The sequence below is a fragment of the Protomyctophum bolini genome (genome assembly GCF_963924005.1).
Source record: "Protomyctophum bolini genome assembly, chromosome: 14".
NCBI classification, from domain to species: domain Eukaryota; kingdom Metazoa; phylum Chordata; class Actinopteri; order Myctophiformes; family Myctophidae; genus Protomyctophum; species Protomyctophum bolini.
Genome location: NC_137875.1, coordinates 12,639,115 through 12,656,256, shown reverse-complemented (window position 1 = coordinate 12,656,256; position 17,142 = coordinate 12,639,115). Strand labels below are relative to the sequence as shown.

The 17,142-nt window shown below is 43.0% G+C and overlaps 1 protein-coding gene across 1 annotated transcript; it reads right to left on the bottom strand.

Moving 5' to 3' along the window:
• Nucleotides 1–1,063: 1,063 nt before the first annotated feature.
• Nucleotides 1,064–8,526, bottom strand: chchd1 (coiled-coil-helix-coiled-coil-helix domain containing 1). Its single transcript, XM_080781336.1, has 3 exons — nt 8,201–8,526; nt 4,764–4,882; nt 1,064–2,215 (listed from the first exon to the last, which is right to left on the bottom strand). Exons 1-3 carry the CDS (start codon nt 8,337–8,339, stop codon nt 2,102–2,104), a joined length of 372 nt encoding a protein of 123 aa, XP_080637462.1. The 5' UTR covers nt 8,340–8,526; the 3' UTR covers nt 1,064–2,101.
• Nucleotides 8,527–17,142: the final 8,616 nt, after the last annotated feature.

Genomic DNA, 17,142 nt, shown 5'->3' with positions numbered 1-17,142 from the left:
TTTATAGGACTTCATTTCGGTTAGTGAGTAGTGACACACTTTCTGGTTAAATGGTTCACCGTTTTGCCTAAACGATGGAGCTTGTACGAAAAATAATTTCAAGCAGACTCTGAACGTTTTAACCTAATGACACAACACAAACCTATGCTCAATTCTCTTGCAATCTTTTTACAAAATACATAATTCCATCTGGCCAATATTTATGCACTACGGGGAAATGAGCTCTGGCATTCTGTTATTGTGTATAAGGTTATCTGTCCAACACAGGCCGATAACAGCAGAGCCGCCAATGCATCAGGCTCACGTTACATAGAAACAGAGATGCGTTGGAATCCGGTCAGAGTCTTTAGTAAAGAGATCAGAGATAAAAGGTGAACTCAGAGAGAGCGAGAGGCCTGAAATCAAACACTAATAAGACCCTGTATCGTATCCACTTCCACTAATAGAATATATGAAGCATTAGCGGCCGCTGGCTGGCTGGGCCAAATTGAATCGAGAGGGAAAACGGGGAGACATTCATTCTGGACAGTCCCAATTCAGGACACTGGGATCATTATCCCATTTAGGCCTGACCTAAAATTAAAAGAAACATCTTCTAAACGCTCCAGTTTTCTGAAATAAATATTTTCACGATTTTTCAAAAATAGCAGAGCTACAAGCTTGTAGCTTGTAGATCTGCTATTTTTCAATCGCAAAATTATACCAAAAGGGGTTCCCGCCCAAAATGGGTTATACTTCCAAATAGATCAGTTACTGTTAACCATCAAGACCGGAGGACGAATCTGTGTCACGTTAGCTTTTAACCACTACTATAACCATTCTTTTTTAACTTTAGCTATTGAAAAATAGCAGATCTACAAGCGCATTCTTTTTTTATATTATTTCAAAGTGAACGTTTTTTTGCTTCTGGGGGGGGACGGGGACGGACCCTGGAACAACATATTTTTAGGCTAATTACAGATAATTCTGTGGGTCCTTGACATGAAAAGGTTTGAGCACCAGTGCAACACTGATAGGTTCTTCAGAAAACTGTCAAGATTTGGAAAACCTTTTGTAGAAATTGCTCTCAGGTCTCAATGGCTTAATTGAACTAAATTGAAAGTATATTCACTATTATCAGCAAACAAACTAACAAAATAGTCTGAACGTTACAGAACATTCATGGTTTATATATATATATTATTTAAATCTACGAAGCTACCAGAAGAAATTACATTTAAAAAACAAAGCTAGACAAAGGTTCCAGTTCATGGTGAAAGCACCAGTTTATGGTGGAAAAAACTGACACTTTTTAATAGCAACCGCTTTACACAATGTCCAAATACATTTTCATTTTAACATAACTGTAGGAATTCTAACTCCACAGGAAATAATGCAATGCGAGTGAATAGGTTTCAACTGAAGAGATGGCTTAGTTTCTGTTGTACTCACCGTTTGGCCTATTTTGCTGCCTTTTTAAAAATGTTTCTTTGTCTTATGCCATTACATGACTTTGATTTTGATGTTTTATGTAAATTAGATTTTCTTGTTTTTTTTCCTTCTGTAAAGCACTTTGTACGGCATCCGATATCATGAAAGGTGCTCTATAAATAAGATTTATTTTCTTCTCTCCTTCGGTTGCCGTGTCCAAAGAAACCGTTTTCTGAGCTGCGAGACTTTCTGGGGGGAAGGGGGGTGGAGGGGTTGGGTGCTCCGTCTTCCTAATGCCGAGCATCGCGGTTTCACAACACTGGGCGAGTTGTTGTCGTCCAGAAGTGCTCTGGGCGCCGCTCGCTCATCGATGTCATCATCTTTCCTATGCAGAGAGTTGACGAGAGACACCCACACACACATGCATTGAGCAAATGCATCTCGTTCAGTGCATGTGTGTACTGTGTAGCGATCCGGCCATGATGTCCAAAGCGCTCTGTTCGTTGCTCAAAAAGACTCTCTCTGTGAACACGGTCCTTTAGTTTAGCACACCACCCAGGGACAGTCCTTGTGGTGTGTTACCCTTGGGGTATCTCTACACAGCGGGACAGGGAGGGAGGGGGAGACGATAGACTTCAGTACAGATGTTGGGGTATCTCTACACAGCGGAGCACGGAGGGAGAGGGAGACCCTAGACTTCGTTACGGATGTTGGGGTATCTCTTGAGCAGCGTCGTTGCTTTCTTGGCCGGCATGCGTCCCTTTTGGAACCCCTCCATCTGGTCTGATTGAGACCTGGCTTCAACCTGCAACGGGAAAGACAAGAGAAAAGATGGGGGTTTTCAGATGGGGGTCTGTGGCTAAATGCATCACAATCTGAGGGTTCCTTGACATGAAGCGGTTTATAGAGAACCACTTTATAACTGGATTTGGAGCCATTAACCCGCAAAAAACTGGGAACACATTCCTGTCATTTTTAGATTCTCTCTCTCTTGAGAGTTTTACAACTCTTCTCTTCTGGGGGTCCCTGCCACAAAACATTTTCAGATGGGGGAAGGGCCAAATATATGAATTTGGGGATCCTTGGCACTAGAAAGCTGGTTCAGAAGGCATTTGTAGAACCAGCCTCAGGTCTTGATTCTTAATAATGCTCAGCTGAGAAGAGGAAGGAACCAATGACGTCAGTGTTATACCAGCCCAAAACACACAGGGAGGAAAGCTAGATACCCGGCCTGCAGGAAAACACTATGCTGTGTGTGTGTGTGTGTGTGTGTGTGTGTGCATCATGTGTGACAGGCAGGCAGATGGGTAAAGAGAGTGTGGGTTTTGTTTGGACTCCTCCCCGACCAGGAAATGTCTGCTAAACGATGTTAGTCGGGCCTAATTGGCTTTTCCCCGCACGTCTCCTAAACATGCTGAACCGACAGCTGTAGCACGACTCTGGGGCTGGCTCTTATTAAACATGCTGAACCAACCGCTAGAAGACAGCTCTGGAAAAACACAAGTCACTTTCTTCAACACCAGTTGCCGTTGCGCTCCCCCGCACCCACCTCCGACCGAGGTGGATAGTCTGCAGGCACTGACGCAAGGTTACTCCGTGGTGGGAAATAAATATTGCTCTGTGTTGCCATTGCCTTGGGGGGGGGGGCGGGGGCATGCAGCTTGGTACAGTCTCCTAAACATGCTGAACCAACAGCTACTGTATACAGGACGGCTGTGGGACAGTCTCTTAACCCATTTAGGACTGAGATCACATTCTAAATCATATTCATGACAGTTTTCTGAAAAAACCTATGTTTCTATAAATGTTGTACCAGGGACCCCCCCCCCCCCCCCCCCCCCCCCCCAGAAGCAAAGATTTGAGTTCACAATGTGCGCTGTGAAAGCATGTACCAGTATTCAAAGATTTTCGCCACATTTTCAAGATTTTTTGAACTATAGCGTTTTAAATAAGGGTTAAAGTGGTTAAAGTTAAACGCTAAAAGCGACAGATGCTAAATGGGCTAAACACGCTGAAGCAACAGCAGGAGGGGTACAGTAGTTTGTAACCCGCTATAGCCTGGAGGCCTTGTTTTGTGTTTGTGTTTGTTATGTGTGCAGTGGCATGGCAACATGTTAGCTCTGGTCTGGTCCATATAGCGTTAGGACTTCTTCAACCCATTTAGGCCTGACGTCGAAATAAAAAAAATGTCTTCTAAATCCTGACAGTTTTCTGAAATAGCTATGTTTCTATATCAGTGGTGCTCAATATTTCATGTCCACGACCCCCAAAAATGATATGTAATTGGCCGCCGACCCCCATCTAAAAATATGTTATTCCAGGAACCCCTCAGAACAGAAGCTCTGAAAGAATATATTGTTAACGACCCTGCAAAAGACCTGGCTGTAACTTGCTCCTCCAAGGGAGCTATCTCTCTTGGCACGGCTTGTTGCTTGCCTTGTCTACCGAGTTGGAGGCCGGGGTTCGACTCCAGCTCAGGGTGCTAAACGTTACATTAATGTAACGCTCCCTTAACGCTATGGGACTTTCAAGCCTCTTCTCACGCACGCACGTCGACAGGCTGTACACAGCCTGTCTACTGCTGCAAAAATAAAAAGAACACTTTCACTACTCACCAATACAAAGACTGTTTTGTGGAGTTGAAAGCCTACTTCCCCTGGTGGACGCATTCTGAGCTTCCCACCACGTGTACTGTATAAAATGTACTTTTTGGCCAAAATGTAAAATAATCCAGGCAATTATTTGAGATAATCGTTTCCATGTTGGAACAACGTCATACATTTTTTAAAAAGCTGTACATTTCAGTTATTCGTCATATCTGCCCTGTGCATTTTTTGATTACCAGACATTCTTCCTATGTTTCAATGTTCAACGCCAAAAAACACAATTAAATCGTCAATCTCAATTATTTGTGTGACAATTAATCGTCAACCCATCGGCACACTGATAAGCACCAGCATGCGCACACAGGCCGGCACCACATGAACCCCACCTCTCATAAGATGCAATGGAAAAGTTCTAAACTGCAAACTCTCAGATGCTGAGATCTCTCGCCCATGAAATATATATATAAAAAATGGTGGTTTGTGTGAACGATAATAGCAATTCAAAGCAGTTGTCCTCAAAACAATACAGTGGCTGTCGTCAGACCGGAGGGAGCGCTCATGATCACGGTAGCAGAGCCTGGTCGTGCACACGCAACTGCAGCCCGTCAAGTATAATTCATGCTCCGTCCCTCGAAGGTGATTGATTGCATGAAACAGTCACCCGTGCGAACCAGTCTCAATGTTTGCACACCTGTGTTTCACACCTGTAAAGCTGTGACGTGACAACGAGGTTGTCGTCGTAGTTACCTGGGCCTTCTCAACGCAGGTGTAGAAGGTTTTCATCTCGTTGGAGCACAGAGCTTCCACAAAGTTGTTCGCCTTCCAGCACACCATCATCTGCGACATCTCTGTGATGCACGTGGCCTCTGGCATGAAGAGAGTTACAATTAATATAATATAATTAATGAATTTAATGAATTAGTGACATCTCTGTGACGCACGTGGCCTCTGGCTTGAAATATTACTAACGAGCTTGATAGACAGGGAGACCCTGTTACTGAACAAAGACTATCAATAATTACTGTCAGAATACAGAGCCATTTAAAGTAACACTGATTTTAACAAAAGTACGTCCCTTACACACAAAGTAGTTTAAAGCGGTATGAAATACTTGCCATTAATATAGTAGTGGTTGCAACTGTATTCATTGATTGCCAGAGTGCCGTGCTGGGAGTTCTGCTCTGGTTTTGGTGAAAAAACTTTCGTTTGCAACTTTAGTTCCATGTGATAGAGGGGTCAAAGTTGAATGAAAGTTGCGCTAATATTTTAGAAATAGGTCAACAATACGAATTATGTTAGTTTTGTCAACTTTTGTGGATTAATTTACTTTTAATGCATGGCCCCAGTGCCCCCCACAAAATGACCGGAACTACTTAATATTGACCAAAACCAGAGCATAACTCTGAACTATCCCTTTAAACTAGATACCTTAAAACTAAGAGGTATTCTATTCATTCATATTTTTGCATTACTGATATTTTAACCTCACGAAGACTTTACAACTAATTAGTGCTGAAAAAATAAAACTACACTGATTTATAATGTAAACAATTTCAAATTATTATCATCAAGATGCTTTATAAATGCATTAATTTTAAACACAGCCGATACATTTTTTCATTGATACCAATAATTGTGTGCATTTGAGAACGTTCTAAAACATGATCTATACATGATTATGTTAACAGTTCGTTGAGTTCAATGAAATTATTCAGAGAGAGAGAGAGAGAGACACAGACAAACAGACACTCATTTTGAATGCATTTGTGATAAGAGAGAGATTTTCAATAAGAAAGGAAAGTTATCTTGTTGATGGCGAGGTGTTCTTTGATCACACCACTGTAATCTGTGCCAACAGTTTAAGGTCATCATGCAGACGAGAGAGAGAGAGAGAGAGAGAGAGAGAATCACTGAGTCACTGTTCCTCTCACTATGATTTATGCTTCTACAGATTGTGTGATTTAACGTGAGCTGATTGAAAAGGTTCTCTAAGTGCTCAACCTCTGGCTCCTGCCAACTTTTTGTCCATTGTGTCCAACTCTCCATACAGAAGCCAAATCATTTCCATATCAATAATTCATCAACTTTGTTTTTATTTTCAATGACACTCCCAGTTTTATGTGGTGCTGCTGCTGCACGACTCTTACTCAAATGTGAATCTCGCTTTGCCTCCACAAGAATAGGGATCAACACAAGATTTTCTTTTTTTCCCATGCAAACATGAATTGTCTTTAGTCTGTAGTTGCTGAACATTACTACATTCAAAATGTGGCACCTGGAGCCAAACCAACTAATGTGGCTTTAAACAGACAACATCCAAAGTGCTTCACTTAAACCTCCCTTAAAGTCTCTCTCTTGTAGCGAAAACATAAGAGTAACTCAAATTAATTGGACAGCCAACTAGTGCTGCACCATTCTTGCTCAAATTTAGAAATGAGACCGCATTGGTGTCTGAATCTAGATCGCAATCTCTTTCGATGAAGCATGCAGCACCAGTTTGATGTGCATTAGGCCATAGTTTGTATGCCTTTCTTTTTCTTAATGGGACCTCAATCTATAATGTATAATGATGAATCGCTCTGTGATATCACAGAGTCACAGAGTGTACAAATGAAAACCTCTAAATAAAAAAGTACCTCAAGATAGTACATAAGTACAGCAGTACTTGAGTGAATGTACGTGCAGTGCATAGCAATACATGATCATGCAATGTATTTTTGTTTTTTAGTTAATTTACAAGAAGTCTAGTCTACACAATTAGAGAATGTAGAAGAATTCATATTTTGATCAACCTTTGCCACTTTACCTGTAATCTCTCCTATGTGGACAAAATCTTATCTAACGACAACAAAATATTCTACGTTTTGGGTCTGAGAGGCCAAATCTACAAAATGGTGGTCCGTGGAATAAATAATGGACCTTGATATGAAAAGGGTTGAAAACCACTGCTATAGACAAGTATAGACAAATGGAACCCATTTGGACACTGTCAGTCAGTAACCTTGCATCACCAGGCTTTCCACCTCTGAGAAAAGCCTGGTCTGTGTTACTAAATCGCTGTGTGATCCAGGTCAGAAGCGGATGGTAAAATACGTCATAGTCATTGATTTGTAGTAATAAGACCAGAATAAACACTACCCAAAATAATTCCCTGCCATCATAATTTTAGAGCCTACCCAATAAAATAGAATTTCCCTGTGGGATAACAAATAAATAGTCTCTGGAAAGTACACTCAAATTTATATTAATTTTGTATATATATATATTTAAATCACACCTGAAGTGAGGTGCGCTCTTATCATCATATGTCATCATACATCATCTCATTCTGGACAATCACAATATGCATTCTCACTTTTGTCTTCAATGTTTGTGTTTACACAAATCCCCAAAGCTGGACATAAGATGCCCTAAAAAAAATCAGCAGAACCACACCACATCAAGGATTTTATTGGGTAGGCCCTAAAATGATGATCGCGAGGGGATTATTTTGGGTAGTGACTACATGACGTAAGATATCATCCGCTCCGGACCGGATCATAAAGCCGAAAAAGGAATGCTTCCCAGGCTAGTCAGTCAGAGTTAGCACTGAGCTGTTGACCCCACTGAAACACTGGTCAGTGGGGTCAGTATGGGGAGCCTGGGGACACATCTGAACAGGTTTGTGTTGACCTCTTCGCTGTTACTTTTAATACAACCTGGCACCACTTACACATCACTGCAAAATACATGTTTTGCTTTTATTGTTGTGAAGCACTTTGTGACTACGATGTCTGTGAAATGTGCTCTATAAATAAAATGTACTTAATTACTTACTTACAAGCCAAGCGTTCAATTTTTTAAATAAAATGTGAATATTATGTTTGTAACATTTCAACAACACAAATCTTGCTTGATGGATGGGGGGGGGGGGGGGGGGGTCCCTGCTGGCACAAAACATGTTCAGATGGGGGAACCGGTGGTCCACGGACAAGTACATGTTAATTTGGGGGGTCTTTGGCATGAAAAAACAACCATTGCTTTAGCCTTGGGCAAAGACCAAGACCATCAAAATGTAACTTTTACTTCCATTATTATGCAAATGTAAAAATCGACCAAATACATCAGTGATAGTCTCGATCCAAGGGACCAAGGCTACCAGTCAGTCAGTGCTTATAATATAAATCAGCAGCATATGTTCTCACCTCCTCTCTTGGGTTTTCTGTTGGCCACAGCGTCCTTCAGAACCAGCGGCCTGTTGGGTTTCAGCACCGGCTTCTTAAACTGCTTGCTCACCAAGCGAGCGACCTTCTCCTGCAGATTGATGCCTCCCTGCATGGCCATGTTTATTTATTATTTAAACACTAAAAGCACCGATGTCTGACCGTACAGGATGCTCACACAGACGGACAACTACCTCGTGAGGTACAAAACATACTAAATAAACGACATTTTATGTTCAATAACGCCACGATTCCTCCTTTAGCCGAGGAGCGTTGATGATCTTGTGTTGTTGTGTACGGGCGGCGCCATGACAGGGTCGTAAAATGACGCCGTAAAGTAGCACGCTTACTGTCGTGAAATGTTGTAAATGCCACTGCCAGCATCCCTATGGCCAGCATGCTGTAGTTGTTTTAACCACATGACATGACTGATGTGTAAAACTACAAAAGGGCATTTCTCCAGGCAGTGTGGAAAGTGCTGGTTGATTACCAGATTTTTCTGTACAATATTGTCAATGTAAAAGTTGCAATAAAAATACTTTGTTGAGTTGATTGAATACGTAATTGTCTCGTCACAACAAGTCTGGGTGACTTGTTTCACTGTTTTGTTAAAATAGGCTACAAGTAAAAGTCCTGTATTTAAAATGTATTATGAGCATAATATTCTTAAAGTAGCTAAAGTAAAAGTATTCATGCAGAACATGTAATGTTGTTTAAACACAAGTATTGATCATTATACCGCCTTATATGTTATACTTCAACTAAGAAGATTTTTTTTTTTTTTTTTTATGAATCCTTTACATTCAATTCAATTCAATTCAATTTTATTATAGTGTCAAATCACAACAAGTTGTCTCAAGACACTTTACAACCAACAAAGATCCACCCAGAGCAAGCAACATTGCGACAATGGTAACGAAAAACTCCCCTTTAGGGGACATCTGCAAAGTAACTAGTGGAGTAAAACCTATTTAGCCTACCTCTGAGATGTAGCCTAATGATAATAAAGTATAAAGTAGTAAAATAAGTATCTTTGGCTAATCGGAAATAGCCGATCTACAACCTTACTTCACAACGCTCATCTGTTGTGAGCTTGTAGATCAGCCGTTTAAAAAGAAAGCATTATTTTTACATACACATTATTCAAGTCAAATTTAGTGTTTAGTGTTTATTATAATGGTTGACTGGGTTGGGATGGAGTTGCTTTGGCTGCTGCCCTGGACTAGATCTAGACCCTAGAGTGGATATGCAAATGATTGATGTGCACTCGTCTCTGTCTTAGAGTATATAGTATACTGTACTCTAAGGTCTCTGTACTGTACATGTGAGTTATCGGATGCGTAGGAAGAGCATGCAGGCCTTAAACCGTCCGGAACAAACTGGGTACTTTTGGGGGAAAAGGGTGCAATTACTGGGGGATAGATGAAAAAAAGGGGGAGGCAGGGAGTAATATGTAACTTTTTTTAATTTTATTTTTGAAGTATAACTATATTGCCCCAGGCTCGACTCCAGGATGAAATGACTGAGGGGGCAGTTGGAAATGGCGAGGGGGCACACATCATTTTATATAGTGAAACATTATGTATATAGGCCTACGTACAACGTAAACTTGGGGAGGGGGCGTCATTTTCCACATGAGGGACACCCGTTGCACCGGGCCTATACCTAAAGCCAAAGTGCAGTGATTACGTTTTTGAACACACCGACTTATTTGTGCATCCCAAAGGTGAAATTAGCCTTCGTGATTTTGGAGGATAAACAATTACATCAAAAACATATTTTAATAACACTCATTTGATATCTCATTTCAGTTGACCGTTGAAATACTTTTAAACCCAATTATTGGCTAAAACATTTTCCCGTAGTGACTGCACTTACTTTGAATGGCTTTGTATAGGACAGTATAGTAATACTAATAGGTGATATATTACCGTTTTTGAGTAACCTTTCCAACACTGACTCCCTCTTTCACCTCTGGACTGAAATGCACAACAGTTTCTTTACTTCCCAGTCGATAGAAAGTCCCCTGTCTGGCTGCGTACAGGTAGGTGTATCTACTCTGTGCTGGTGATATCAGGCCGTTGGCAACATGACATTTAGTTAGAATGTCGGACAAGTTTTAACACCCCCAGTACGAAGGCATGTTGTATCCTATGTGTGTGCAGGGCAAGACTGCACTGTCAGCACATATCAGGCTTGGTTGGTACAGTACAGTGTACACTGTACAGGCCTAACTGTAGCACGCCGTGAACTTATCTTACATACCTCTTACCTCTCCCTTTAAAAAAACCCAACAAACCCAACACCTGCTGCTGACTCTGTGCTGTGTATACTTAACTATATCACAAGTATAAACAAAACAAAATAACTTGTACTAATAGTTCTACTGGATGTATCTCTTCACACTAGTCCCGCCCCATCATTTTAGTTAATGTTAAACGGTCAGTATATTTAGTCATACTTTTAGACATCATAGTTTTCTTTTGTGGAATAAAAGGAAGTGAACAAACTTTTTTCGTCTTAGTTTTGGTTTCTCTCTCTCTCTCTCTCTCTCTCTCTCTCTCTCTCTCTCTCTCTCTCTCTCTCTCATGGCAGAAGGCAGCCCACCCTACAGAGCCTGGGTCTGCCCGATGTTTGTTCAGAATTCTTACTTGCCACTGTCGCAAAAATGCTTGCTCAAAGGATGGGGGTGGGATGGGGACGACATCAGGTCTGGTATATGTAAAGTGTCTTTAGACAACTTGTGATTCAACAATATAAAATACGATATAACTGAATTGAAATGTACTATATTTTCCATAAGAATATACTACTGCATTCATTTCTTTCTTACCCTTCAATCAGCACAAATCAGATGAAATCATCGTAGACCATCACTGTTCATTATTTACTTTTGCCCGTCGTAAAAAGGAACTGTTTTCACAAGGCAGCTGTAAAAGTGATGAATGACAGAAGCTTGATTGGTTTGCTGGCTGCTTGGCGGTGTTACATTTCCATTGTGTATACATAACACATAGTCTGCTGGTTAGGTAAAGGTTTTTGTCATGTTGCGTTTCTCCCCCTTTGTCACGTAGGATGATTTAAGGCAGCGTATGGACGGACACCGTATAGCCTCCAGGCCGAATTCTTGAAAGATTGCTCTCAAGGTGTTTAGCAAAGTGATTTCCATGCATGATAATATGAACTCTGATATCCAGCCACTGTACTTTTTTCTCTCCCTTGCTTTGGATTTATGTGCTATGCTCATACACGCACGCACACACGCACGTGCACAGGCTCATGTATGATGTATATGTCTTCCCACTGAAATTAGAAACAGAAGCATTATCCTCGGGGGGGGGGGGGGGGGGGTCAACATGGAACCGAGGACAAGACAGACATTCGAGAAAACTCTCTAATTTAAGCGATTCATTGGTTCTCAAAGTGTTCAATTCAACCACTGCATGCAGGTCGGCGTATCGGCACATTCCTTGGACTCGGTGCTCGGTGTGTCTGTGCATGTTTATACCTGGAGGACGTGTGTGTGTGCGTGTGTGCGTGTGTGCGTGTGTGCGTGTGTGCGTGTGTGTGTGTGTGTGTGTGTGTGTGCGTGCGTGCGTGCATGTTTCTACCTGGAGGAAAGAAACGTGCCTTAATGCAGTTCAGGTGATTGAGACCCATGCATGCGTCTCATGAGCCGTGATGCGTATAGGGTCTCAACTTAAGCTCTCTCAGAATTGGCAAAACACTGCAATTTTTTATTGAAAATATAAATATTATATGACATTAATTCAAGGAAAAACAAGACTTCCAAGTGGGCCCCAATTCAGAAATGGTTGAGACTGTCTGGTGATGCGTATAAAGAGCAGGATCAGACTGGTCTTCTACGCATGCTCTGTACATAGTTTCTGTATCCCTGGGCGACATTAGGAGACAAATAGTATACCAAAAACTAAATAATGTCTCCAGTCTTGCATGCTGCAAGGAAAGCAGCCCAGCCCAGATGGCATCCCTAAATATGGGCAGGTTGTCAAGACCTGAGCTGACCTTCTGGCACCAGTGTGTTCACTACCATTATTCAAGCTCTCCCTGCATATAGCCCACGTGTTTCCAGAGGTCCACCATTGTATTGTCCACGGCGCCGGTACCCAAGAATACACTGCACCCACCCAAGCTGGCCTGAACCAGAACCATCTGTAGAACCATGGGTCTGTAACTCTACACTACATGGTTCCATTTGTACCAGAGATATAAATGCCATTGCATGAGGGTCCATACCCTAATGCATGTCAAACTGAGGGTCCTTAACGGGTTGAGAATCACTGCTAGAGCTGTAAAAACCTTCTCTTATGGGGGTCCCTGGCATATCTTCTCAAATTGGGGTCCGCGGGCGCATGAAAGAGTTTGGGAACCACTGCCATATAGCAACCAGGTTCTACATGCCACCCTCTCACCTTGACAAGACGACAACTAAGAGGGATACTGTGCGTGCGTGTACGCGTGCGTGCGTGCACGCGTGCAGAAAGTGTGTGTGTGCTGTGTGACATGGGCTGTCTTGTCAATAGGGCGACGGCAACATTTCGAGATGCTCAATACAATGGGGATAACCATGACCTCAGATGACCTTTGTACCCTTTGACCCTTGAGACAACTTCTCCTTGCTTGAACGAGCAGTGTCAAAGGGCGTGCAAACATACGCACACTTAAACAAAGACTCTCTGGGCCAAAACTTCTCGTGTAGCGAGGGAACTGACAGATAAATCATTGTGACATGCATGCTCTGTTTGAGCATTCTGCAAGATGGCTTGACGAGGCAGTTTGTCTGTCTGTCCGCCTGTCCATTCGTCCGTCTGTCCGTCTATACGGACGAGAGATGATCTTCAAACTCCATGCATTTTCCTGGTATCTCACTCACTGATCGCAATAGAATTAAGTCTTTAGATTTCTTTGTGCATTCCGGATAATTATATCAAATAAATCAAATCAAATCAAAAGTAACAGTTCAGATAATCATAACAACCAAAGAGCTTAAAAGGTGCTTTGAGGGCATGAAGGAGTCCCAAAGCACTTTAAACTACAGCTCACTGTAATGTATTTAATTTGAAAGTTAAGGGTCTCTTTAATGTTTTAGTGCGGTGCGGTGTCACGTTCAGCTCTGCAGTCTGGAGATCCTTTTAGCTGCAGACAGTGCACTGACAGTGCCATTTTCAGGTCGGGATACCAGTTTCATCCACTCAGGAGGGAGAACTCATGCAGGACACAGGATAAACAGGTGAAATTGGAAGTATCAGCTCAAATAAGTGACAAGACTGAAGCTGATAAATGGGCACTCTTTAATAACTGGCTGATACTTATGGGACGGGGAGAACACTGTTACTGAACAAACAGTGTACAGTACTGTATAGCAATGATTGCTATCCCAGTATAGAGCTTTATCTACAGTACGGTATGACTTTTACACAACCTTTAACACTTGACACTTGAGATAACCAGAGTCTCCAAATTGCACATGTTGTATATCCCACTGTGTATATCAGCTCCTCTGAAATGGCACGGAGAAGCTATCATATCATTTGTATTCAGGCGGGTTGTCCTTGTCATAGCCACGCTTCTACAGAAGCATTACTCACACTAATGGAGCTCAGCATAAAGAGGGCATCTTTGGAATTGCTACAATGACACTGAGGCAGTCCGGAGTGGGAGATTCTGTTATTGTGATCCAATGATATGCCTTGCAGTATCCATGCAAGGATGGGTTACAATGACACTGAGGCAGTCCGGAGTGGGAGATTCTGTTATTGTGATCCAATGATATGCCTTGCAGTAGATTCTGTTATTGTGATCCAATGATATGCCTTGCAGTAGATTCTGTTATTGTGATCCAACGATATGCCTTGCAGTATCCATGCAAGGATGGGTTACTTGTCACTACAGCAGTGGTGGAAAGTAAGTGAGTACATTTATTCAACTACTGTAATTGAAATTCTGACGATTTTGTTTTTACTACTTGACTTGAGTATCTGGCATCTCCCGTAGAGATTGAGTGAGAAGTTCAGTCATGCGAGAGAGACTCGGAGTAGAGTCGCTGCTTCTTCGCTCTGGAAAGGAGCCAGCTTATATGGTTCGGGCATCTGGTTATGGTGCCTCTCGGCCGTCTCTCTAGGGAGGTCCTCCCTAGGGGAGGTGAATCAGATTTGATTGGATGTGAGTCTAAATGAGGCCCTATAGAGATTGGGTGAAAACTTTTTTTTATACAATTCTGAATATTTGTACTATTACTATACATTTACATGAAGTCTCCAGTCCTCACAGTATACTGTAGCTCACTTTGCCTGCAGGTAAGATGAACATAGGCCAAGTAGGGAAGGAACTCAGGTCCGTACTTGAGGGAGTGTGCGTCATTTCCCTGTGTGCATGCATAAGTGTGTGCTTGAACGTGCATGTCTGTGTGGCCATGATGTCCCTTTGCAAGCAGCCACACGTCATGCCCCCCAAATACACTTGATTGATGAATATAGCATGGCATGATTGATGCGGCAAATACGCATGCATATTTGATAAATACATGTGATTGTGATTGATACATCCGAGCGTGAATGATGCGCGACGGCAATGCTGTCGGCACTTCACCGATCAAATCGAATAAACAACACATTGTGTGTGTGTGTGTGTGTGTGTGTGTGTGTGTGTGTGTGTGTGTGTATCAAGCAGAAGGCAATTTATCAGAGTATAAAGCTTGTATTCAACAGGCATAGCAGACTTCATTAGCTAATGGCCTCGTCCAGAGCTAATCAATTCAGTCTGTCGGACATCCCTACTATACCCTGCCATGATGCCAGACAGTCTGATATCACTGTGACACGCACGTGCAACACACACAAACACACACACACACACACACACACACACACACACACACACACACACACACACACACACACACGCACACACACACACGCACGTGCACACACGCACAGGTGCATGCTGTAGTTTTCTTCTTCCTGTAGTAACTTACTTTTTCCATGTTTCTGCCTGTTGCTCTCCTCCCTCAGGCAGGCACTCTTCATCGGCCAGTAACATAGTTACTGTTTTATATATTGTTGTTTGAAATGTTTCTTTAGTTTACACTTAAGTTGTGAAATGGGACATTCTGCATAATGCGTTCTTTTGCTTTTAGTACTTTAAGTACATTTTTATACCAATACTTTAATACCTTTGTACTTTCACTCAAGTAGGCAAAACTTTGATGATGGAACTTCTACTTCTAGAGTACTTATTAAGTAAAATAAATTGAGTAGGCCTACGTTTTCCATGCACTGCACAATTCAATAAAAACTAGATTGAAGTTGAAGTTTAGAATCTGAAGGGTGCATGGGACTTCACTTGTCTCACACAAACACTTGTCTCACGCACACCCTCACAGAAGCATATTTCCCCCACACACACTTTTTTTTCTTGATCGCCAACAGCTGTGTCTGTCAGCAACACACAGCAGGGGGCTTAGGTAGGGACCAGGGTGGACCCCTCGCTAGCCACTGTTGCATACACACACACACACACACACACACACACACACACACACACACACACACACACACACACACACACACACACACACACACACACACACACACACACACACACGTTGTCTCTGCCTCATCCCACTACCAGCTGTGGCTCTCCTTGAACCCAGTGGCCTCATCAAATATTCAACGGTAACACACAGACACCCTTTATACACACACACACACACAAGCACGCGCACGTGCGTGCATGTGTGTAAAGGTCAGAGGTGACGTCCTTGGGATCCAGGGGGCAGGGGGAACTTTTCCATAGTAACACAAGCGCCACCAGTCACTATGTCGTTAACGGATGCTACTCTTTAGCATTGTGGGTAGTGAAACCTGTTTCCACCATGTGTGTTGGCACATTTTATTATGCTTTACTGTGTTTCCTTGTGTGGCAGGATGGACCTGCAATGTCACGGCCCATCGCCCACCCTTGTTGGTGGATGGATTAGTGTCATGGCCCATCCTCCACCCACTTATTAGTGGGTTGATTAGTAGAGTATAAAGGCAGCTGGTCTCCTGTCAGCTGATTGTCTCTCTCTCTGCTGTTCGTGGTGGCTGCCACACCAGGCTCTGTCAGCCGGTGTGTCCACACAGAATAAGGCGTGTGTGTGCCGTTTATATTGGTGCAGCCTCGAGGCCACGCTACACTCCATTTGCTCCCTCCTTCTGGAGTCCTGCGTGCGGTGACGTCACCATCCAGTTGTCCACTTGTCCTCATATCTGGTCCGCTGCAGTGGGCATCACGATGGTGCATGTCGCCCTCATTAAAGCGGCACTGCTGCTTTGCTGGGGGCTTGTTTACGGGGCGTCCACACACGGCCTCCTCTCCCTTCACACTTATTCCTCCCAGTCGCCCACAACGGCCGGTGTGACAACCACACGGCGACTGACCGAGTATAGATTAACTCGGTCATCCATGGTTGACTGAACTTGGGGTTGTCGCTGGTTTTATTCTTTTGTTTGTTTGTTTTGCATTTATTTATTTGAGTTTGATAGGTTGACACCTATACATTTCCCTTAATTGGAGAATATTGCTTTGTGACAACCAGGTATAGTCTGGTGACCAGACGGCACCCGGGTGAGCAGTATGGGTTAGCGCCCCAGCCTGTGTCCTCCGTGAGGAGGAAGCCCAACAACCCTCGGTGAGGCCTTTGGGAGGGCCATGCAAGCAGCAAGCGGAACCGCAGCACCATGTCCCTGCGGAACCATTGCCCACCACTCCTGAATGAACTGTCTGGTGCTGGGACTCTGGTGCAACGCACAGGTTCTGAGCCTGGTGAGAGCACATGGTGAGATGTAGGAGAGGCCCGGACAGGAGACAACCCACAGAGCCTAGTCCCTCCATGCGCCAGAAGTGTACCTCCCAGCCCTGGC

Coding starts and splice junctions, on each gene's coding strand:
- chchd1 (XM_080781336.1), bottom strand. CDS start 8,339: ATGGCCATGCAGGGAGGCATCAATCTGCAGGAGAAGGTCGCTCGCTTG. Junction 4,883..8,200: donor CAGAAAACCCAAGAGAGGAG/GTGAGAACATAT, acceptor TCTTCATGCCAG/AGGCCACGTGCATCACAGAG. Junction 2,216..4,763: donor CCTGCGTTGAGAAGGCCCAG/GTAACTACGACG, acceptor TTCCCGTTGCAG/GTTGAAGCCAGGTCTCAATC.